General features: G+C 31.4%; 9 protein-coding genes across 11 annotated transcripts; 5 read left to right on the top strand and 4 right to left on the bottom strand.

The window, feature by feature from the left end:
- The first annotated feature begins 23 nt into the window (after positions 1-23).
- On the top strand, positions 24-1,656 carry LOC134827516 (bystin). The gene is made up of 3 exons (XM_063840192.1): positions 24-251; positions 329-1,392; positions 1,450-1,656. The coding sequence occupies exons 1-3, from the start codon at positions 120-122 to the stop codon at positions 1,586-1,588; spliced, it is 1,335 nt and encodes a 444-aa protein (XP_063696262.1). The 5' UTR covers positions 24-119; the 3' UTR covers positions 1,589-1,656.
- An 84-nt stretch (positions 1,657-1,740) lies between these two features.
- On the top strand, positions 1,741-2,558 carry LOC134827519 (5-demethoxyubiquinone hydroxylase, mitochondrial). Its single transcript, XM_063840197.1, has one exon. It carries the CDS (start codon positions 1,840-1,842, stop codon positions 2,386-2,388), a length of 549 nt encoding a protein of 182 aa, XP_063696267.1. The 5' UTR covers positions 1,741-1,839; the 3' UTR covers positions 2,389-2,558.
- Positions 2,554-3,869, bottom strand: LOC134827517 (zinc finger protein OZF-like). The gene is made up of 2 exons (XM_063840193.1): positions 3,747-3,869; positions 2,554-3,650 (listed from the first exon to the last, which is right to left on the bottom strand). Exons 1-2 carry the CDS (start codon positions 3,822-3,824, stop codon positions 2,598-2,600), a joined length of 1,131 nt encoding a protein of 376 aa, XP_063696263.1. The 5' UTR covers positions 3,825-3,869; the 3' UTR covers positions 2,554-2,597.
- Positions 3,870-3,924: 55 nt separating this feature from the next.
- LOC134837987 (RNA polymerase II subunit A C-terminal domain phosphatase SSU72) lies at positions 3,925-4,966 on the top strand. 2 transcript variants are annotated; one of them, XM_063853404.1, is made up of 5 exons: positions 3,925-3,982; positions 4,104-4,368; positions 4,439-4,568; positions 4,628-4,756; positions 4,823-4,966. In XM_063853404.1, exons 2-5 carry the CDS (start codon positions 4,139-4,141, stop codon positions 4,922-4,924), a joined length of 591 nt encoding a protein of 196 aa, XP_063709474.1. In that variant the 5' UTR covers positions 3,925-3,982; positions 4,104-4,138; the 3' UTR covers positions 4,925-4,966. The 2 variants fall into 2 exon arrangements, with proteins under 2 accessions (XP_063709474.1, XP_063709473.1); XM_063853403.1 differs by having other exon boundaries at positions 3,941-4,051.
- A 393-nt stretch (positions 4,967-5,359) lies between these two features.
- LOC134827804 (DNA-directed RNA polymerase III subunit RPC1) lies at positions 5,360-10,167 on the top strand. Its single transcript, XM_063840640.1, has 3 exons — positions 5,360-6,528; positions 6,973-9,765; positions 9,827-10,167. The coding sequence occupies exons 1-3, from the start codon at positions 5,430-5,432 to the stop codon at positions 10,069-10,071; spliced, it is 4,137 nt and encodes a 1,378-aa protein (XP_063696710.1). The 5' UTR covers positions 5,360-5,429; the 3' UTR covers positions 10,072-10,167.
- On the bottom strand, positions 10,125-11,282 carry LOC134827805 (sperm-associated antigen 7). Its single transcript, XM_063840642.1, has 5 exons — positions 11,119-11,282; positions 10,871-11,024; positions 10,742-10,804; positions 10,331-10,599; positions 10,125-10,255 (listed from the first exon to the last, which is right to left on the bottom strand). The coding sequence occupies exons 1-5, from the start codon at positions 11,195-11,197 to the stop codon at positions 10,158-10,160; spliced, it is 663 nt and encodes a 220-aa protein (XP_063696712.1). The 5' UTR covers positions 11,198-11,282; the 3' UTR covers positions 10,125-10,157.
- A 549-nt stretch (positions 11,283-11,831) lies between these two features.
- On the bottom strand, positions 11,832-14,762 carry LOC134828628 (NADH dehydrogenase [ubiquinone] 1 alpha subcomplex subunit 6). The gene is made up of 2 exons (XM_063841614.1): positions 14,541-14,762; positions 11,832-12,164 (listed from the first exon to the last, which is right to left on the bottom strand). The coding sequence occupies exons 1-2, from the start codon at positions 14,668-14,670 to the stop codon at positions 11,920-11,922; spliced, it is 375 nt and encodes a 124-aa protein (XP_063697684.1). The 5' UTR covers positions 14,671-14,762; the 3' UTR covers positions 11,832-11,919.
- A 717-nt stretch (positions 14,763-15,479) lies between these two features.
- Positions 15,480-17,270, bottom strand: LOC134838312 (protein arginine N-methyltransferase 1). 2 transcript variants are annotated; one of them, XM_063853814.1, is made up of 3 exons: positions 17,191-17,270; positions 15,843-17,113; positions 15,480-15,780 (listed from the first exon to the last, which is right to left on the bottom strand). In XM_063853814.1, exons 1-3 carry the CDS (start codon positions 17,201-17,203, stop codon positions 15,739-15,741), a joined length of 1,326 nt encoding a protein of 441 aa, XP_063709884.1. In that variant the 5' UTR covers positions 17,204-17,270; the 3' UTR covers positions 15,480-15,738. The 2 variants fall into 2 exon arrangements, with proteins under 2 accessions (XP_063709884.1, XP_063709883.1); XM_063853813.1 differs by having other exon boundaries at positions 15,480-17,113.
- An 85-nt stretch (positions 17,271-17,355) lies between these two features.
- On the top strand, positions 17,356-22,291 carry LOC134827791 (protein RRP5 homolog). The gene is made up of 5 exons (XM_063840621.1): positions 17,356-17,534; positions 17,618-17,758; positions 17,838-21,576; positions 21,783-21,948; positions 22,009-22,291. The coding sequence occupies exons 1-5, from the start codon at positions 17,451-17,453 to the stop codon at positions 22,184-22,186; spliced, it is 4,308 nt and encodes a 1,435-aa protein (XP_063696691.1). The 5' UTR covers positions 17,356-17,450; the 3' UTR covers positions 22,187-22,291.
- Positions 22,292-24,187: the final 1,896 nt, after the last annotated feature.

Here is a 24,187-nt window from a genome sequence, read left to right as displayed (position 1 = left end):
TCTTGTAATTTATTTATTTATTTACTTACATTAAGGTTAGAGTAGTTCACGAGGTTCTAACAATTGAAAAAAAATTTATATTTTTATATTTAAAATTTATATAAGAACATTTCGGAAATATGGGAAAATCGAAAAAAGGAAGACTAGGATTTCCCGAGAAACAAAGTTTAGCAGATCAAATAATTGATGGACGAGTAGTGAAAGGAAAAACTCGTAATAAAATTCGACTTAGACACGATGAAGATGAACTAGTATGTTTAATATAATCAATTCGGAAAATTTGATTTACTTTCTGCCATTTAAAATAACATATAAATATTATTATTAGGTTATAGATCCTAAAACAACCAGCAAAATTTTGCGTGTTGCTCAGAAACAAAGAGCAGAATTGGAACTAGAAGAGTTCGGTCCCACTCCAGGTGAAGCAAAAGCAGCAGGATTGTATGATGAAAAGCAAAAAAGAAATGGGTTTTCGGACTCCGACACAGACAATGAAGACGAAGAAGAACGAGATTACGACGAAAATGATTTCAATGATAAACTGCAATTAAATATTGAAGATGAAAAGGCAATCAAAATGTTTGAAAACAAAAATGCTGTAAAGGGAAAAACCTTGGCAGAAATCATAATGGAAAAGTTTGCGGAAAAGAAAGCAATGGTTGATGATGCTTTTTCGGATGTCGGCTCTGTAAAGGTTGAGGATATTGATCCGCGTATAAAGGAAATGTACGAAGGTGTCAGAGATGTCATGAAACGTTATCGAAGTGGAAAAGTTCCTAAAGCCTTTAAGATTATACCAAAACTACGAAACTGGGAGCAAATACTTCATATTACAGAGCCAGACAACTGGTCCGCAGCCGCTATGTTTCAGGCAACCCGTATATTCTCATCTGGTTTAACGCAACAAATGGCTCAAAGATTTTACAACTTGGTCTTACTTCCCCGAATCAGAGATGACCTGGCAGAGTATCAAAAATTGAATTCATATCTTTATAGGGCTCTACAAAAATCTTTATTTAAACCTGCAGCCTTTTTCAAGGGAATTATTCTCCCATTATTAGAATCTGGTGATTGTACTCTACGTGAGGCTATCATCATTGGTAGCACCGTAGCGAATAATTCGATTCCTGTGCTACATTCATCTGCATGCTTATTAAAAATATGTGAAATGGATTACACTGCTCCAAATAGTATCTTCATGAGATTGTTCTTTGAAAAACGATATGCCCTGCCATACCGCGTTGTCGATGCCGCCGTGTTTCATTTTCTCCGTTTTGAACAAGATAAACGGGAAATGCCTACACTATGGCATCATGCTCTTTTGGCTTTTGTACAGAGATATAAAAATGACGTGAGTTCGGAGCAAAGGGAAGCACTTTTACGCCTGTTAAAGTAAGAAAATCTAGTGAGCGGTTGGAATTCTTTATATTTTTCTTTTCTTATTTTTAGAAAAAAATCACATTACAAAATAACACCAGAAATTCGTCGGGAATTATTAGCTGCTCATTGTCGTGATATAGAACAGGGCGAATCGCTAGCTAATGAAGAATCATTTGATATTCGCTCGGATGGTATGGACTTGGATTAAATGATTATTATTAAGTTTGGCTTTATAAGTACCATGAATTCGATGAATAAAGTTTGAACATCAAAGAGTTTTGAATAGTTACTTATTCAATAATACATATAAAAATATGTAAATAAATACTTATTACTAAATACATACTATTTGAAAAGCAAGTAAATAAATACCTACATGAAAATAGTCATTAAATAAATATTTATTTTCAGTCCTTCATTTCTATTGACTTGAAATTCTGTTTTCTATAAAGAATAAGAATGAATAATAATATACGTAAAATTTACCGAACTTCTGCTAAACTTGATAAAATTATTAGGGTAGATCATGCTGGAGAGCTTGGGGCCGATCGCATCTATGCAGGTCAAATGGCTATTCTCGGTAAAACTAAATCTGGCCCTACAATTCAGCACATGTGGGATGAAGAAAAAGTTCACAAAGCCAAAATGGAAGCACTCATAAATAAATATCGTGTACGACCGACAATGCTGACACCACTATGGAACACAGCTGGATTCATGTTAGGTGCTGGTTCAGCATTATTCGGAGAGAAAGCAGCGATGGCATGTACAACAGCTGTCGAGTCCGTCATAGTAGAACATTACAATGATCAAATAAGAGAATTGCTTGAAGATCCAAGTGCAGATAAAACTCTAATTGATATTTTGCAGAAATTTAGAGATGATGAGCAAACGCACCATGATACTGCTATTCAACACGGAGCGGAGCAGGCCCCTTTCTACAAGTTGATGAGTGAAATGGTCAAGTTTGGATGTAAAACAGCTATAAAAATTTCTGAAAAAATTTAATTTTATATGCCTTTCTCAATTCCTTCCTTAATGTCTAAGTAGAAATCGTAAAATGATGAAATAAAACATTAAAATTTTTCTCCGATTACTACCGAAAACACATAGTAAGTGCAAAATCATACCTACCAGAGTCAATAAAAATTAAAACCGCTAAAATTTATTGAATTTTACATTTATTCTATTATTTCACAAATTCATATTTTTGTGCTTTACAGTATTTGAGGATAGCTCAAATTTTTTGTCATTTTTTCGTGTGTTCTCATGTGTACACTCAATGCACTTTTCCTATTAAATGCACGGTCACACAAATTACAAATGAATGGTTTTTCTCCTGTGTGAATAAATTTGTGTCTTTTTACTTGTTCCTTACTACCAAACTTCTTTTGACATTCACTACACTCATAGTTTCGCTCCCCTTTGTGACTTTTCAAATGAACGTAATAGTTGCTTGAATACCTGAACTCTTTTCCACAGTTTATTTCTGAGCATTTAAACATTTTCAAGTTTGTGTGTGTCAACAGATGCTTTTTCAAGCCAGACTTTTGAATAAAATCTTTATCGCAGATACTGCAAACAAATGGCTTTGAGGAGTTTGGATTATGACTCAATTTGTGATTTTTTAGACTAGCCGCTTGTCTGTAGGATTTGTTGCACAAATCACAAGCAAAAAGACCATTATGAGTTGCCATGTGACCTAAAAACGCATTTTTCGTTTTAAACTTTTCATGGCATTCAGTGCATTCATACTTAGCCTTTTCTGAATGAATATCCATGTGATACTTTAAACTCGACAATTTTCCTAATATTTTACTACAAATTTTACATTTGTAAGAATCAGCATGCTTTGTTTTTTTCTGTTTATATTCTTGAAATTCAAGAGTTTCCCCATTCTTAGCTTGAGTCGAAATATCCTCTAATTCATGTAGTTCTTCAAAATCATTACATCCTAGAGGTTCAAAGAGAATACTTTCCTTTTCATCAATATCTATCTTTTCAATGTTTTGATGTATTGCATCAATATGCCTCTTGGTAAATGAAGATGTTTTATTCATTCGTGAATTTTCAAACTCTTCTCCATTTCGAATTTTTAATGCTTTATAAGATTTGAGACAATCTCGTCTAAATGTGCAAGCTTTAATCAGTTTCAGAGCACACTTAAGACACATGTACTGTCCTAATCCATCATCTTTTCGAACTTCTAAGGTTAAAATTTCACTCAAGAGAGTCGCCAAAGTTACAATTTCATTCATAATTTTACCCTCCTATGATTTTAAAAGGAAAATTAAAAGAAAATGAATAAATATTACTTCTGAAAAAAATAATGAAATATTAAACTCAATAAATAAATAGGTAAGTACCTTAAATATTGACTTCAAATTTCCATTAGTATTGTAGCAAATCCTACATTGAAGAATTTTGTTTTCATTTTCTTTCATTATGATTGAAAATACAAATTTAGATTAACAACAAATGAAAAAAATATTTAAATACCTATTTATTTAAATATTTGGGTAATTAAATATATATTTTGCAAATGTCAATACGCGTGACAGCAGTTTAAAAATGTCAAATGTAAATAAATAAACATATTTCGGTAATTTAGAAAATTTTATTATTTATAATATTTAAATAAATAAAAATTCCTTATTCAAAGAATAAATAGGTAATAAGTGCGTGAAATGGATTCATGAAGTATTAAATTTTATGTTATTTAGGTTTAAAAGTATTGCAATTCAATAATTCTCCAAACATGTCAAGTCAATCGAATTTATCTGTTGCGATAATTTGTTCTTCGAATATGAACCGATCCATGGAGGCTCATTCGTATTTGGCGAAGAAAAAAATCGTGAATGTACGATCCTTTGGAACGGGTGACAAAGTTAAACTGCCAGGAACAGCAGCAGACAAACCAAATGTCTACACATTTGGTACACCTTATGACGAAATTTACGAAGATTTGATCAAAAAAGATAAACAATAGTACTTAACTAAATTATTATTCATATCCTTCATTGAGAAATAAATGGATTTATTTATTTGTGTATTATAGTTACACTCAAAATGGCCTTCTTCATATGCTTGATAGGAATAGGAGAATTAAAGCGTGTCCAGAAAAATTCCAAAATTGCAAGGAAATGTTTGACATTTTAATAACATGCGAAGAAAGAGTGCTTGATCAGGTAAAAAACCAATAAACATTTATCTTAGAATTAACACTTATAATAGACAAACTTCAAAGGTACTAGAGTTCTTCGAATCTAAGGAATCAACTGAAAATCAACCTGTTCATGTTATAAACATCGACATACAAGATAACCATGAAGAAGCAACAGTAGGAGCATTTTTAATCGGTGATTTAGTTGCCATGGTGAGTTCTCTCAATTTTTTCCCCTTCATTTCACATATACTTAGTCTATATTTTATTTTGTTTTAGATGGTTAACAGTGAAGACCTTGACAATGAAATTGACGAGTTGCTACATGATTTTGAAACCAAAACTAAGCGTCCTGTTTTACATTGTGTTCTTTTTTATTGAATGAAATTATTATTAAATAAAATGTCTCATAGTGTTTACATATTTCTTTTGTCCTTCTTCTTGGTTTTCAATCATCAAAAACACTAAAACATACTAATTTTTTTATTTAATTATGAATGAGGTTTATAAAACTTAAACTAGAAGAAAATAACAAAACCTTATCGGATTAAAATTATATGTAAATATATAAAAGTGTCTTAATCATATTTGACGAGGCGCTGTTACTTTATGAATCTTTACACCTGAACTTTCGTACTTACCTGGATGTCGTTTATTGCAAGATTTTTGTTATAAAGATTCTACTTACAACGTTTGATCCCTTTTCAAATTTATAAATATGTGAGCGAAAAACATTAAGAAATATGCAAGTAAATAAATAAATAACATGTGGTGATGTTACAGCTGATTGTCAAAATGACACATGCAAAAAAAAAAACAAATAAATAAAGTAGTAAAGACTTAAATAATTTAAATACATATTTTTTTAGAGCGACATACATTGGAAATGCCTAAAGAACAATTTCGAGAAGCTGATGTTACTAAAAAAATTTCTCATGTTTCTTTCGGGATTGATGGACCCGATAAGATACAACAAGAAGCTCATATTCAAGTTGTGGGAAAAAATCTTTACAATCAAGATAAACTACGGACTCCAGTTCCGCATGGTGTCTTAGATCGTCGGATGGGAATTAGTCAAAAAGATGCAAAATGTGAAACTTGTAAGCAAGGTCTAAATGACTGTGTTGGACACTTCGGATATTTGGATTTGGCTTTGCCGGTCTTTCATGTGGGACATTTTCGAGCAACTATTACTATTTTACAGACCATTTGTAAAACGTGTTCTCAAGTTATGTTGAAAGAGGAAGATAAGGCATTCTATACAAAAAAAATGAAAAATTCTAACCTGTCTTATTTGGCAAAAAAAACTTTGCATCATCAAATATTAATTAAAGCAAAAAAGTTCAGTAAATGTCCATATTGCGGAGCGATGAACGGCACTGTAAAGAAAGGTCCTGGATTGATGAAAATTCTGCATGAACCATTTCGTGGAAAAAAGGCAACGGATCCTTTAATTTCAAGTGCACTGGATGAAATGTTATTGTCTGCTCAGGATAATAAGGAACTAAGTCAAGTTTTGAGTCCCTCGGCATTAATTGAAGAGCTGAACCCCATTTCTATTCTTAATTTATTTAAAGAAATACCCAAACATGATATAGCACTACTTGGAATGACCGGTCCACAAGCGAATCCCAGCGACCTAATTCTTACAAGGTTATTTGTTCCGCCGTCTTGTATTCGGCCTTCAGTTATATCAGACGTAAAATCGGGCACTACTGAAGATGATCTAACAATGAAGCAAAGTGAGATTTTACTAATCAATGATGTGATTGCAAAACACATGAGCTCCGGAGGAAAGATAGAATTAATACAAGAGGATTGGGACTTCCTGCAACTGCATTGTGCACTCTATTTTAACAGTGAGGTGTCTGGGGTTCCACTGAATATGGCACCTAAAAAGTCCTCACGAGGCATTGTGCAAAGGTTAAAGGGAAAACAAGGACGATTTCGTGGGAATTTATCGGGAAAACGTGTAGACTTTTCAGGTTTGACAATAAACTTTACACAATACTATTAAGTTATTTATCTATACAAATCAATTAATACAATTTTCGATTTGATTGGTTTTTTTTTTTAATTTATTCCGCTCCATTTTTTTTTTTTTTTTTGAACTTTTTATCTCATGCCCCATTTCAAAAGCTGAAAATCCAATGGGGCAAAATAAAAATGACCGTTTTTTGGTCTATTTTTACATTTTTTTTAAAGATGAATAAGAATTTCTCATTGTAGATATCTGAAAAACAATTAATGACGAAAAAATGTTTCAATTTTGTTTAAAAAAAAGTTTCTGGGACATAAAGTTCGAAAAATATTGGAGCAGCCTTAATTTGATCTAAAAAATGATTTGAAACAAAAAAATCAGATCTAATAAAAATAATATAATATCATTTATCTAGACTGACTAAATATTTTTATTTATTTTTTTTTAGCCCGTACGGTCATTTCTCCTGATCCAAATCTAATGATTCATCAAGTTGGGGTCCCTAATCGTGTTGCGAAAATTCTTACGTTTCCCGAGCGTGTCAATGCAGCTAACATTAACAAAATGCGACAACTTATCCGTAACGGGACCGATGTTCATCCAGGGGCCAATTATGTACAACAAAAAGGAACAGCATTTAAAAAATATTTGGCATACGGTAATCGAGATAAAGTTGCAAAAGATTTAAAATGCGGCGATATAGTTGAGCGTCATTTAAGTGATGGTGACGTTGTTCTGTTTAATCGCCAGCCAAGTTTGCATAAACTGAGTATTATGTGTCACGTTGCTAAAGTTCAACCGCAACGAACATTTCGATTTAATGAATGCGTTTGTACACCATATAACGCCGATTTTGATGGAGATGAAATGAACTTGCATCTGCCTCAAACTGAAGAAGCACGAGCTGAAGCATTAATTTTAATGGGTAACAAATCTAATCTTATCACTCCTAGAAACGGAGAGCTCCTCATCGCTGCAACTCAAGACTTTATCACCGGTGGATATTTACTGACACAGAAAGATGAATATTTGACACATGATGAAGCAATGCAATTGGCATCCTGTATGCTAGCCGGCACGGATGCAGGAATGAAGATTGATTTGCCTATTCCAGCAATCATAAAACCTCGACGTTTGTGGACCGGAAAACAGATATTTTCATTAATTTTGAAACCTAACAAATACTGTCATGTTTTGGCAAATCTCTCGGTGAAAGGAAAGAATTATACCAATAACAAAGATATGTGTATAAAAGATTCATGGGTAACTATAAGAAACTCTGAGCTGTTAACAGGTTCAATGGACAAGATCACCTTAGGATCTGGTACTAAATCTGGAATATTTTATGTGGTTCTTCGAGATTTTGGAGAGAATTATGCGACTAAAGCAATGTGGCGACTAGCAAGAATGACATCTTATTTCTTGATGAATCGAGGATTCTCCTTTGGAATCGGAGATGTTACTCCTAGTAGACGGTTACTGGACAAGAAACAAAAACTCTTAGATATTGGATACAAAAAATGTGATGAGAATATCATGCAAATGAAGAGCGGAACATTACAATGTCAACCAGGATGTACAATGGAAGAAACTCTAGAGTCCATGATGTTAAGAGAATTATCCAGCATTCGAGAGCTTGCGGCAAAAGCTTGTTTCAGTGAGTTGCATCATACAAATAGTGCATTAATCATGGCTCAATCTGGTTCAAAGGGCTCTAACATAAATATTTCGCAAATGATTGCGTGTGTAGGACAGCAAGCTATTAATGGAAAACGAGTTCCTAATGGCTTTGAAGATAGAGCGCTTCCTCATTTTGAAAGATATTCCAAAATTCCAGCTGCCAGAGGCTTTGTCCAAAATAGTTTTTTCTCTGGATTAACTCCCACGGAGTTCTTTTTCCATACCATGGCTGGTCGAGAGGGCCTAGTAGATACTGCCGTAAAAACAGCTGAGACGGGATACCTGCAGAGACGACTTGTGAAATGTCTCGAGGATTTAGTGGTCCAATACGATGGCACGGTTCGAAATGCCATAAATGAAGTTGTAGAATTTAAATATGGAGCAGATGGGCTTGATCCAACATTTATGGAATCTAAGAATCGGCCAATTGATTTCTCTCGACAATGGATGCATTTACGGTCTATGACACCCAATAGAGAAGCAAATATAATAAAATCATATGATATTCTTAACATTACTACGAAAATACTTGAGTCAGATGATTTTTCTCATATGAGCGAGGTGTTCAAAAATGGTTGTAAGGATTTCATGAAAGAAGTGGTAGATCGGTTAGAAATGAACGAAAAAAAGTTTGCAAAGCATGAGAAAATAGCATGTGAAATTGAACGTGTTACAAATGAGCACATACATAAATTTTTGCGTGTTTCAAAGGATAAATATAATGAAGCAGTCACAGAGCCTGGAACGGCTGTTGGAGCTTTGGCTGCTCAAAGTATAGGAGAACCTGGCACACAAATGACTTTAAAAACATTTCATTTTGCTGGTGTTGCATCAATGAATATTACTCAAGGGGTACCTCGAGTGGTAGAAATTATCAATGCAACGAAAAGTATTTCAACTCCAATTATAACGGCTGAAATAGAAAATAAGACAAGTATGGAGTTTGCGAGAAAAGTTAAAGCTCGTATCGAAAAAACAACATTGGGAGAGATTGCAACATGCATTGATGAAGTTTATAAATCTGAAGATTGTTTTCTTTTAGTTAAGTTAGATATTGATCGTATAAGAGTACTTGGACTAGAAGTAAATACTGCTTCTATTAAGTATTCTTTGTGTACTTCAAAGTTAAAATTAAAACCAAACCTAGTAGAAACTATAGGAACCTCACTAATTGTCATACGACCCGATCCATCAAAACATGCTAGTGCTTTAAATTCTGAGATGCAACGTCTTCTTGCTCTAATCCCACATGTAGTTGTTGCTGGTCTCCCAAACATTTCGAGGGCAGTCATAGCAATTGACGATACAGTTTATCCACATAACTACAAATTATGTGTAGAAGGTACTGGATTAAGAGATGTTATGGCAACGTATGGTGTTGTGGGAAGCAAAACAAAAAGTAACAACATATTAGAAGTCTATGCAACATTGGGAATTGAGGCAGCTCGAACTACTATTGTTAAGGAGATTACGGATGTGATGGAAGGACATGGAATGAGTGTAGACTATAGACACATTATGTTACTTGCCAGTCAAATGACAGCAAGAGGCGAAGTTTTAGGTAACCTTTTTTTAAATACATTTGTTTGAACATATTTTATAATTAATTAATGATATTTCAGGGATAACTCGTCATGGTTTGGCAAAAATGCGTGAATCAGTTTTTAATTTAGCCTCGTTTGAAAAAACAGCTGATCATTTGTTTGACGCTGCGTACTACGGTCAAACTGATTCTGTTGATGGAGTCTCCGAAAGGATAATTTTAGGGATGCCAGCAAACATTGGAACTGGATTGTTCAAATTACTACATAATCATGAAAATCGTCTGTTAAACAATTGTATTGATCCCTTATTTGATATGATATGATCATTCAGTTTTGTACTTATTTATGTAAGATAATGCAATGGAAAACCTATGTATTTCTTTTAAAAAATTTAAAACATTTTTTCTTTTCATATATTATCATGTTGTGTTTTTTGTTTTTTCTTTGCTTGAATGTCCGCCATCGTCTGCTCAATCGACCGTTGATCTTTTTTATTTGCGCTAGGAACTAAACATGGATAGAAATTAAAATGAAAATAATATTTATTAAGTACATTCTTGTATTTTACAGTTATGTACATACCATAACCGTAAGTTTTGTTAGAAACGGTCAACTTCGCTGCTTCTAATGCTACTTCTTGTCCTATTAAATGTACATACTTGTCTTTATAATTGAAAGACGGCACAATATCTTGTTCTGTTCGAGGTTGCTCTTCATCCAATCTACTATTTAGTTCTCTTTCAATAGCGTATTTTCTACTTGTTTCCTCATTCCAGTCTTCTCCATTTTTCCTTGCTGTGATTTCATCATCTGAAGGTGGGAAGTGCTCCTTTTTGTAGACCACAATATAACTAAATGAACATTAATGAAACTTCAAATCAGAAAAATGTACATACTTTTTGACCATTTTGAAAATCAATTCAAAATGAAATTCAAAATTTAAAACTTAAAAAAATCATCTTTTGCAAATCGAACTAATTTGGCAACCCTTACCGATCGATTCCATCAACTCCGAATCCCATTGTAACTAGTTTGCTAGTTTCAGCTATATCGTGTCTAATGATTTTTATAATAAAACTCAAATGAAGTTTCTGACAAAAAAAAAATATGAATTTAGCTCACATTATGCTGCGATATGCTCTATCAAGTGGTTGAAATTGCAAATGTTTACGTTCGTCGTTTAAAAATCTAGAAATTCTTTCTTCAGCGTACTTCCGAAACCGTTCTAATTCTTTTCTCTGTTTATTCTTTATTTGCTCTTCTTGTTCTCGTTGCTCTGTACAGTAAAAAATATAATAAGGAAAAAAAACAAATAATTTTTATTTATTCAAAAACTCAAGCTTTTAAGGTTTAAATTATACACATATTACTCTTTATCTGTTCTTTTTTCTTTTCATCTCTAGATGGTGGCTTATCCATAGAGTCAAGTATTGACCCTAAAAGATCCATTTGTATTATTTATATGGAATATTTGAACAACAAAAATAGAGAAAATTCTTTAAATATGATAAATATTCAATATTGCCCTTCTACAATTCTCACGTAAATGTCAATTACCTAATATATATATTCCAATAGGATCCCCTCGTAAGTGTTTTGATTGGTATTTATTTGAATAAGTTTTTTTTTCTTTTGAAATACTCCTAAACTACAAATCCGTCAAAAGTCGACGCTAAAACTCAATAGGTCCGACCAACGATATTCCAGTTGGACTCGTACTTGTTCCAATTTACTTATCGATTGATTTTTTAACGTACCCAACCCAAGAAGTAAATAACTTTTTGCAATAACGATTTTTACGATAAAAAAAACGATAAAACACACTACAGCCAAAACACTAATTTAATAGCAATATCACAGAAAATAATAAAAAATAGAAAACAGAAAATAATAAAAAATAGAACAAATTTTGTATTTTCCATACAAAATATATACATATATAAATATATAAACGAAATTTTAAATAATTTCTATATAAATACCTACCATGGTTTTTGTTATTATTTCAAATATGTATTTAATGCAAAACAGAAAACGCTTTTGGAATCCCCTTACTGAATTTAAATAAGATATTTATCATAACTACATGAAGTTAAAATAATCGGAGCATTTTTATTCTTTGTTTACTATTTTAGTTGATTTTACGGTCATCGAACAAAAAAAGTACTAATTTAATTGTGTCCCGAGAAAAATTTGGATAGAAAGTCTGTTGGTTTCGGTTCCCAAGTTTCTTTCCAGTACTTCATTATATGGTGCTTTTGTTTCCAACTGTTTACAGCTTCCTTTAATTCCATTTGTCCTTTGATGACAAGCATATCAATAACGCGAATATCAGAAACATCTTTGTTTTTCACGAACTCCTCTTTTAACTTCTCCCGGCATTGTCTTTCGTTTTTAGGTATATCAAAGTCCATAACTAAAGATAATAAAAAATAAATAATATATATAATAAAGTAAAATAATTAATACCTCTTTAATAATACTATAGGTATTATATACTAAGGTTGAGGTTGCCTTTCCGGCTTCCTCTTTGATAAGAAATTGTACTGTCTCCCTATGCCTAGATTATTATTTTTTTAAAATTAAAATAAATATGAATCCTAATAATCTACATAGTTTCATATAATTTTAACAACTTGTTCAAATAATTGTAAATTAAGGCAATTCCAGATGAAATCTTAAAACTATTTTCCTACAACAATTTTCCTGCATATTTTCAAATTGTTTTAAACAAAATTTACTTAACTACAACTTTATTTAAGAATTTTGTTTTTTCCCACAAATTTTTTTTTGTGTCTAAAAGTTAGTTTTTCGTGTTCTATGTTCAAAATCCCCACGATACCTAAAATTTGAGTGAAAAATATTGATCCGTTAAAAAGATAACAAGGACCTATATTTGGCTATTTTGGGAGCATTTTCGAGGTAATGCTGTGTTATATATCGTTGAAAAGAGGGCAAAATTTCTGATCAAATGAAATCATTTTCAACACAATTTGGTAAAGTTTTTTTTCCATTTTAACCCATTTGGGACCACTTTGAGAAAACGTTGGAATTTTTTAATGATATTTGGCATAGTGAGAGCCTTTTAGACCACAAACAATACTGCATCGAAAAATTTTTGGTAGCTGTGGTCTAACATAGAGAAACATGGTGTTGCGTAAACGCAACGTCCGGCACATGCATGTAAAATTTTTGAATTTGAGTCAAATTTAAAATCCATGTAAAAACAAGATGTTTGTTCACGAAAGTGTCAAAAGTATCTAATTACACATAAAAAATATAAAACTTTTGAAATTTAACCAGATTTTCGTCAAAAAATTTCAATTTATCAACTCATGGATATCAGTTGATGAGCTATTGAGGGCCTCATCTGTACCAAAACTGACTTTTTGCTCAATTTAGAGTCTTTTATTGTATTTTTAACTATTTTTTGATTTAATTCAGAGACTTTCGAGGTAAAATTTGTTAAGTTTTTGTGTATCTTCGCCAATTTTTATGAAAATTTTCCTTTTATGTCCCCTAAAAACATCAATTTATGAAGGAAAAAAGTTCATCTCAATATTTTTTTGCACTTCTGAGTTCTTTTTTATTAGTTTAGAACTATTTTTAGCCAAATAAACATCATAACAACCCTTCATTTGTGGAACTGTAATATTCCATATATTATAATTTTATTACTATCTATGGACGGACGTTGCGTTTACGCAACACCGATGTTTGCGAGCATATCTAAGTAGGTAAAAGAGCAAATCTCGCGGAAATTTCGCATGGATGTTTTAGATTTAGTGCTAAATTATATCCCTACTGGATTTTTTTCCGGATAACTGCAATTTTTCCTTCCGAAAATTGCATTTAAAAAAACACCCGAAAAACAACCCTTTTCTTATCACTGGCCAAATTGATAACGAATTCGAGGAGTTGGTCAAGTTTCAACAGAAATTGTTAAAAAAGGACTAAACTTTAATATCCAATTCAAATTTTGAGCCAAACTTAAAAAATTCTAACAAATATCAATGCCTCAAAGTAGTGTTGCGTAAACGCAACAGTGGTCCCAAATGGGTTAAGGGGTTTTTAGAGGCTCTTTAATTGGATTTAATTGGCTATAATGGGATAAAATTGCTGAGAAAATTTCACAAAAGTCCATCATACTTCATAACCTTCTTAGAATGATCTTAAGTCGAAAAACAAACAAAATTAGTTTTAAGTCATCGAGCTCGCACTTTAATCGAAATTAAATCCACTAGATCTTCCATTTTTCAAACTTTTATCCACAATCAATGTTCTACATTTTTATACAAAATTTTTTCAGCAACATTTTAAAACCATTTATTTTGCATTTTGACCAATTAAATTTTCCCAGAGCTTTTGAAAACCTCCAAAAATGGTCAAAAAACGCACTTATTGAAGCATGAAGGCTCAAGAACTCGACCGAATCAAAACAAAATAGGTTGCATTTTTTCAGAAATTTTGTCCTCTTTCCAACGAGCATGATTTTTCCATACGATATGAGATGAAGGTACCTCGAAAATGCCCCCAAAATGGCCAAATATAGGTCCTTGCTATCTTTTTAACGGATCAATATTTTTCGCTCAAATTTTAGGTTTCGGGGGGATTTTGATCATAGAACACGATAAACTAACTTTTAGACACAAAACAAATTTTTGTGGCAAAAAACCAAATTCTTAAATAAAATTGTAGTTAAACTTAAATTGTCCTCCGTTTTAAATCGAAAAATTTTGGCAACCTTAGTGTTACATAAAATTGTCAATATTGTGGAACTGATATATTTTACCAATGTAAGGAATCTGACGATACCATGCCTTGTATAAATTTAGGACCCTCTTCCGGGCCTCTTCTTTATCCGTAGAAAGAATCGGTTTCACTTGTTTCAGGACTTGTTTAGCTGCTTCTCTGCTTGCCATTTTTATTCCTGATCAAATTTAGGTATTTTTTGCTAAATATTCTTACAATTTTCTTACTCTGACGGATCGGACGAATGAAAATGATAAATACGAATTTCCTTGCTAATTCACCTATATACCCTTTAAAATTAGTGTGGAGATTTATACCTACTTAGATATTTACCTAGATTAGTGACTGAATATTCTTAATAATTTGAAGCAATCTAATTTCAACAATCTAAATTATTTAAAAAACCTATCAGAAAATACTTAATAATTTGCAATTTACAACAAACAATAAAACTTTTTTTAAAAACTCGAAAGTTGGAAAAACATACTTCGGCATATACAGAGAAATGCGTTGAATTATAACTTCATTAATTATGTAAATAAATGCCAATTTTATATTTATTCTCATGAATTGAAGATATTAATGATTTTTAAGAAATCAATTAACAAATTTCATTTCAGGCCGTTCCAAAAAAACTCAATAGATTTGTCCAAAATTTTTTAAACAAAAATGGGGGGTGCAAAAAAAAAAAATAAAAAAATTGAAATACTTTTTATTCGATTTTTAACTTTTATGTGTATTTGATTTTTGACCGTTTTATTGTTTTAAGTTTTTTTGCATTGATATTTGTTAATTTAAAATAGATTTAAGAACATTTTAGTTAAGTTTAAAAAAATAAATATCATTAAAAAAAAACTTTCAAAATTTTTTTGAAAAATAATTACAGCAATTTTTCTGAAAAATTTTTTAAAAGGAGAAACTTCATGCGAAAATACAATTTTCAATACAAATTTTTTAAAAAAGAAAAAAAAATAAAAAATTCTATTCAAAATTTATGAAATAAGACCAAAAACCGGAAATATTTGATGAATTGTTTAACTTTTTTATTTTTTTTTTTGCCTCAAAGTTTGATTTATAGCGGCCTAATTTGGTATTTCATTTTTATTTAGTCCAGAATATAGTTGCAAGTTTGTCCAAAAACATTAATTGTAATATTAAGTCCACGGATGTCTTTTCGTCCTCTTCTACAAATGAATATTCCTTGGATTTCTTCCCCTTTGTTTACTGCAATAGGGGTTCTAAAATAAAATACAACTTGACGCCAATGAGTGCTCTTTGCACTTGGCGATGTAGAAAACATTATGGGTGTTGGTAACTGAAAAAAGGTATCAAAATAACCTACGAATGCTGTTAAGGATCCACTATGCGTAACCTTTAATGAAAATTTATATTCAAAGTTTGAATAATCCAAGTCAACTTCCATTAATGACAAATTGCAGACAACAACAGGTTCTGTGAGTACGTGTTCCGGTTTGCAGGTTTCAACACTGACCTCTTTCAAACACTCTTTTTGCATGCATTCCATTTTTAAATCGTACACGTTATTCCAAAAATTGACAAAGGCATCATGTCGTTCAACATCCCCATATCCAACTATGCTAATATTGCATTTGTCAGGAAGTAATATTCCATTAGGGCTAAGATAGTTTTTTCTAGCATAAATGACGCTATCTAGCATCCCTTCAAACATCAAAAAATATCCCATCCATTCACTTATAATTATATCCACTTCTTGAACTGGCAACTTGATATCCTCCAATCGTCCTTTTATAAATTTAATGTTTTTGATACCGTTAGATTCTGCTATATCCATTGCATGATATATTATTTCACTTTGATCGATTGCGAAAACTGTTTTTGCACCTGCTTTGCTAGCAAAAATGCTTAGAATTCCAGTTCCACACCCGACATCAAGTACAGTACGACCTTCAAAAAGATTTTTATTCATCAATATGGCTTGCCTGTAGCTATTTGTCCGCACGCTGTCACTTAACATATCATAGTGAATACCGAAATGAGAATACGTACTAAAATAAGACTCATCTTGATGGTCATCTTTGTCATCAGTTTTGTTATTTGATGTTTTTAGTAAGTTTAAATCATTTTCCAGGAAAGTTCGAAAATTGTTTCGAGATATTTGAAGTAAATTCTCAAGTTCATCTATTTTGTTGATCATTTCTTTATATTCATCGATTGTCAATGTGATGGTCTTTTTAGTTGAGGGCTTTCTGTGATTTTTTTCGTCACCAAAATTATTAGAAAATGATTCAATGTCAAATGTAAGCCATGGCTCGAATTTACCCGGTTGCAAAAATGACTCATCTTCCCAGGGAATAAGACCATCCTTTATTTTTAATTCCTCTGGAGTGGGGTTGAGTTTTCGTATATAGTTAATCATCTTAATGTACGAATATTGATCTAAACAAAGTTTGGAAAAGTCAAAGTCATGTTCCAATTTTAGATGCGAAATTCCTGAATCAATAGTGTCCAAAGTAGATGAACAAAATAAACAAACTACAGGCTCCTGTTCTACTTCTATTTCTTCATAGTCTTCTTCATTCTCGTCGTCTGACTCTGATTTTTCGATTGCTGTATTGCAAAGGCTAGGTACATCTACATATGTGAATAGAGAAAAGAAAAAAAGCTCATTAATTATTTAATAATCATATTGTTATAGTTAAAAATCTAACCACTATCAGACATCTTAGTTTACTTTCCAGAAACTCAGTTAGAGACTATCGACATGTGCCAATCTTTATTTATTGAAGTCTAAATACAAGTATTTAGTTACTTAAATAAATAGTAAATAAATACATTTTATAATTTGACAGATAATAATTTTGTCAAATATTAAATTGTTGTTTGGATTATCTCATGTGGACCCACGTGTGTAAAGATTTGAATAAATCATAAAAAAAATACTTATATTTATAATTATTTATTGTGAAGAATGTATTCAGAGCCCTTATTTCCTCGTGGAGGAATTCTTAAAAAAGAGAAATATGAAATAGAAACCGTAAAAAAAAAAGACATTGTAAGTTTTTAACCAACATAAATATGTATTACCTAGTAACGATATGAGTAAATACTGATGTAAAACATAATTTGAATTTGTAGAAATATGGAGCTCGAACCGATCATTTGGAAAGGAAAGTAAGACCTTCAAAAAAACAGCGAAAGGCAGCAAAACTAAAATTGAATGATGAAAAAGAATTCAATGAATTTGCATCTAAGTCTGCTGACCAGCTGAATAAGCATGTTAGTTTTCATCTTATCTATTTAATTTAAATAATTAATTTGTATTAAACTTCATTTTCACTTTATTTGTTTTTATTAGACAATTATTGAAGGGATGCTTCTACTTGGTGTAATACAAAGTATAAATGAAATGAGTCTTGATGTTGCATTGCCTGGAAAAATGCAAGGAAAGGTTCCTGTTACTGCCATTTCTGATCCTTATTCAAAGCTTTTAGAGAAAGTAATTTCTCAGAGTGATGATAATTGTAATATCAAGCCGCTAGATCAACTTTTTACAAAGGGACAATACATTGCGGTAAAGGTTACAAGTTTCAGAGACAATTCTAAAAGTTTTATAACATTGTCCGTAAATCCGTCTGATATAAATGCAGAACGGCATCATAGCCTATTGCAAAAAGGTCTTGTTATTGTGGGAGCTGTTTCTGGAATTGAAGATCACGGATACACAATTGAGACCAATATTAAAAACGTTCGCGCTTTCTTGCCAATCGAGAAAACTAAAATGAAGCTTGACATTGGTGGTCTAGTCTATGGATGCATAGATGATCTGACTAGAAATGCAACAACATCTACAGTCATTTTGAAAACAAATAAAGACAATGATATTGGATTGTTAGAAATTGAAAACGAAGATCCAGTACTTGACTATCTACTGCCTGGCACTATAGTTCCATTCACAATGACAAAAATTTTGAAAAATGGCTTGCAAGGAAATATTTTTAACATGTTCACTAGTTACGTCAATGAGAATTACCTCACGGATCCATTACATAGACCAAGTGATTATTCCATAGGGTTACAATTTGATTCTCGAATACTTTATGTTACGCCTTTGACTAAACATGTTGCACTTACATTGAATTTCAATAAAATTCAATTTGAAGGTGATGAGGGAATACTACCGGTTGGACATATTGTAGAAAATGCAGTATCACTAGGTCTTTCAAGTGGAGCGGTTTTATTTAAAATCAACAAAAACTCGAAAGGTATTGTTACAATAAAGAGTATAAAATCAAAGTATAAAACGAACTATGATGAGCGTACAGCTTTATTACCTTATGGAAAAACAACAAAGCATAGATTACGCATTTTCAGATACAATGCTTTTGAACGAGTTTATATCTGCACAGATAAGGAACAATTACTAAACGAGCCATATTTTTCGATAAATGATTTGAGTATAGGCGATATAGTTGAAGCAAAAATAGTAAAAATACTCAAAGGAAATGAAAAACGGATCGCTCTAAAGATCGGACAGATCAAAGGGTACATGCACAACCTTGATTGCTCGGGAAGTTTAGTTAAAAGTGGTATGAAAATGAAAGTTCGTGTTCTATCCATTGATTACAATGACAAAACAGCATTGGTTACTAACCGACCAGAGATTCTTAAAGCCTCAAACGTTTTGACGAGAATCGACGAAGCTCGAATTGATGATGTATACACAGGACTTATTGTAAAAGAGAGTCAAGCTCTATATTTAGTTCGTTTTTTCAATGGAGTTAAAGGAGTTATGTTTAAAAATAGTGTAGACGATACGGAAAATCTCCAGCTCAGACTCAAAGTAGGAGTGGTTGCAAGCTTTCGAATATCTGATATTCATGGTGATCGTATTGTATTGAAAATCGCAAATGACATTGACTCCCGAAAAGATCTCGGAACAATATTATCTTCCAAAATTGAATGTATTCATCCAACAGGTGCTCAAATAACAGTGAAAAAATATAATTTGTCCGGAAATATTCCAATCAACTTTTTCTCTGACTTCTCTGAAATAAGAGGAGCACTCATTGACTCTTTTAAAGAAGGGCAAAAAATTAAAGTTGTTAAAATTATGGATCAAATTTATAGTATCAGGGATGTCAAATACTTTTCAAAGAACCCACCATTGACTTTTAAAAGTGTACAAAAAGGTGATATTTTGAAGTGCAATGTGAAAGAACAGAAGAATGGGATAATTGAAATAATATGTCCACTATTTGATTATACAACACCAATTAAAATGCACTTAAGCAAAATTTTACCAACAAATATCGAAAAATGTGATGAGCTGATTCTACAGCAGGATACACCAATATTTGTTAGGGTTGAAAGCAAATTATTGAAACCAAAAACTTTGATTGTGTCAGCTAAGCTAGAAGATGTATGGAATGGAAGTTCTGATGCTTCCATAGAGCTTTTGCAAACTTATTTTCATGAAATTGACACCATAAAATTAAGCTTAGAAGCTCAAAAAAAAGCGATTGCTAGTCATTACATTGGTGAGCTAGTAACGGGAACTGTATCTGAAAGATTTGACGAGCATAGTGTATTGGTCATTGCATTACCAAACGGAGTGTCAGCTTTATGTCGGAATATAATAACCAAAAATTTTAATTTAGGCGACATTTTCACAGGAAAAATTGTATGGATAGATTATATACGACAAATTTTAGATTTGGTACCAAATACAAAGACAATGTCTTGCATAAATGCAAGTCAAGTGCCAAAATCAGAACTTCTTAGTGAAAAATCACGTATCAAAGGACACGTTATTTTGGTACGAGACGATATAATTATTGTATCAATCGGAAATAAAGGACCTCTAGTATATTTATCGACACGATTTCACATCAATGATCTTAAACCTACTTTAATTAGCAATTTGGCACAATATGGCAAATGTACTATTCATTTACTAAAAGTTATAGAAGGGCGATTAATAGGTATGTTTGAAGATAATTACAAACAATGTCAAAATTTTATGAGAGCATATGGTAGCAAACATGAAAATGTAAAAAATTTAACGGAAAACAAACGAAAAAGAATCAATTCTGAAAATTCTGAAGACTTGGCTATAACACAAAAAGAAGGTGAATTAATGAATAAGAGACTCAAAAAACATGTGGACAGTATGTTCAAAAATCAGCTCGATGGAGCTGTTGACATTTTGTGTAACAAAAACAAACAAGTTCACAACAAAAAAAAAGAAATGCAGAATGATAAACTTGGTATCGAGAAAGCTAAACAGTTAAAAGGGAATAGAGTCTCTTTAGAGTCAATTACAAAAAACAAAACAACATCAACATTCACAAAACAACACACAAAACAAACAAAAACTGTAAATGCTAAGTCTCTAATGATTAAAATGAAAACTGTGGGGACAAAAAAATTATTATCATTAAATATCGCACCTACGCAACACAATGGTTCTAAAGTTAGCACTGTCGATAATCAATCTAAAAATAAAATAAGTTTTTGGACATCTAAAGATGTGCCTGAAAATAACAGTGACAATGAAATTTGTTCAAATAAAAATGAAACTCATAATGACAATCATAAAATGATTAGTAAAAATGTTGAACCGAGTTCAGTACTTGACTTTGATCGTCTTCTTACTCTAAATCCTGATAATGGTAAATTATGGATTCAATACATGCAATTTCACATGAAAACATTTGATATTGAAAAGGCAAGGGGTGTTGGTCAACGTGCCATAAAAGTAATAAACTATCGCAACGAAAAAGATAAAATAAAAATATGGATAGAACTTTTACGAATTGAAATTAGCCATGGCACTCCAGACAGTTTCAATATTTTGTTTCGTGAAGCAGTTCTTCGAAATCAGCCATTAAAAATATATTCAAACACGTTGTCAATCTTGATAGAAACTAATAAATTATCTCAAATAAATGGGCTATTGGGACAACTATTAAAAAAGTATAAGGCTCATGTTGAAACATGGTTGATTGCGGCAGAAATATATTATCGAATTGGTTTACAAAGTAGTGCAAAAGACTTACTGGAAAAGGCACACAAAAGTCTTCCAAAACCGGAACGTAAGACCACATATTATTTGCCTCAATTAGCTTCAAAATGACTTTGATCTTTTTGTCTCACACACATTTTTTGATAATTGCTTGCATTTTTTGCAGGTTTGAAACGGATTTTCGATTCTTAGAATAGGTATGAGACAAAAAGTTCAAAAAAAAAAAAAAATGAAGCATCCAAAATAATTAATACTAAAAATAAAATGTTTTTTTAGACATGAATTTCGACGTCAAGTTTGCTTTGATGTGTAACAAATATGGACAACAAGAGTTTGCACAAGCTTTGATGGAAAATATGTTGACACTGTATCCAGCCAGGATTGATGTATGGTTCCAATACATAGACATGTTAGTAAAAGATAAGTTATATGAATTTGCGAGGTAATAAAAAAAATTAGTCTAATTCATATCTTTTTTTACTAAATTTTTATTTTGTAACAGGTCTGTGTTTGATCGAGCTATTATTCAAAAATTAAGCATGCGTAAAATGAAAAGTTTGCTCCGCAAATATATCAAGTTCGAAGAAAATTATGGTACGCCATCAAGTGTCAAAAAAGTTAAAGAACTAGCTGCTGATTATGTGAAGCATTTATCAGACAGCAACATTATATCTACATAATTAAATATATATTTTATAAATATACTTATTAGTACGAATGACTAATTTTCATTTATTTATTTTATCTAGTGAAGTACACGCTGAAATAAATCTAAATATTATTTATCTACCTTTATTCTGTTTCACATAGTTCTTTTTTACAGCAAAATAATTTTTAAAAAATTTGCACCACACTGCATTGGGCTTTGGATAGGAAAATACGTGAAACTAGTACAGTTGAATAAATACTTTTGGAACGAGTTAGTCGGCATGGCATAAAGAATAAATGTTGTTCTTCTTTACAATAATAAATAAGACTTCACTAAATTTTCTGAAACTTTAGAATTTAAAAAACCTCCGAAAAATCGCTGTTTTCAATCGCAATGTTAAACTTTTCAATTAAATCAATGGGTGCATTCAAGAATGTCCATCGATGGACATCAATGATTTTTTCCATAATTTTTTTCCATCGAACGCGTTCAAGTTAAACATGATGGATATTTCGATTAATCGGAAAACATCATAAAATGTGATAGTATGCATCGGAATCCATCATAAATGGATATTTTGATTTTTCTGCTTTAGCCGCGATTTATACATATATATGTTATGTGATCATCTACAAGCAAGGAAACGTTCCGTGGACCCGCGAAAAATTTCGCGGATTTTTTCGCGAAATTTTTTTTTTCAAAAAAATTTTTTTCATCTTTTCTGAGTAAGGCGAATAAATTTAATATATCCATTTTTTGTCTCCCCCCCCCCTCGGATTTTGTCGAAAAAATTCATGGGGAAAAATAATAATTAAATATAAAATATGTACAAATATTTTTGACATATTTTGGAATTTTTATATTAAAAAATCATGAAAAATTACTGTTTATGGTAAAATCATACAAAAAACTAAAGAAATTTGCTTAATTACTACATTTTCTATTGAAATGTTGAAAAACATTTTTTTGAAAGTCACGTGACCAAAATTATTTTTTTCAAAAATTTATATTTTGGGAGATTTTGTTGATTTTTCTTTACTTTTAAGTTCAAATTTTAAAATAATTTAAATTAAAATTAAATAAATGTTAAAAATCAACGTTTAACGTCTAAAAACGTTAAAAAATTACAAACAAAAAATTCAAAAATATTTATTTTTTTATTTCCCCCCCCCCCCTCGAGAAAATCCTCATGGGACAAAAAATGAAAATATTAAATTTATTCGCCTAATAAAGCTTCTAAAAAGCCGCGAAAAAATCCGCGGACCCGCGAAAAATTTCGCGATTTTTTTTTTTTTTTTTCAAAAAATTTTTTTCATCTTTTGTGAGTAATGGAGCTTCTATAAAGCCGCGATAAAATCCGCGGACCCGCGAAAAATTTCGCGGATTTTTTCGCGAATTTTTTTTTCAAAAATTTTTTTTTATCTTATGTGAGTAATAAAGCTTCTAAAAAGCCGCGAAAAAATACGCGGACCCGCGAAAAATTTCGCGGATTTTTTCGCGATTTTTTTTTTTTCAAAAAAAATTTTTGCATCTTATGTGAGTAATGGAGCTTCTAAAAGATGAAAAAAAAAATCGCGAAAAAATCCGCGAAATTTTTCGCGGGTCCGCGGATTTTTTTGCGGGTCCGCGGATGTTTTCGCGGTATATCACGTATCTTTGCAAACCAATACGGCAATCACACATATAAGTTATGCGATAAAACTATAAAAATAAAGCAATTAAAAAACTGCGTTCAAGATGCATGAAAAAAATTTATGATGCGTTCAAGAAAAATGCGATGTCCATCGGTAATCCATCAAAAAAAATCATTGATGGACAAAATTATGGAAAAAAATCATTGATGTCCATCGATGGACAATCTTGAATGCACCCAATGAAGGGTTTAAAGCTTTCAAAGATTGAATGTATAATCTAATTTTCCTTCAAACAGTTAACACCGCATCAGATTTCAAGTCAATTTTCACTAAATAGTTTTTGGGAATAAAATTGCTTATATTTGTTTTGAAAAACTTGAACTAGTTTTTTTTCATTT

This window comes from Culicoides brevitarsis, chromosome 1 (assembly GCF_036172545.1).
Source record: "Culicoides brevitarsis isolate CSIRO-B50_1 chromosome 1, AGI_CSIRO_Cbre_v1, whole genome shotgun sequence".
NCBI lineage: Eukaryota > Metazoa > Arthropoda > Insecta > Diptera > Ceratopogonidae > Culicoides > Culicoides brevitarsis.
The sequence above is the reverse complement of the archived record's forward strand: the minus strand, read 5'-3'. Positions and strand labels throughout refer to the sequence as shown.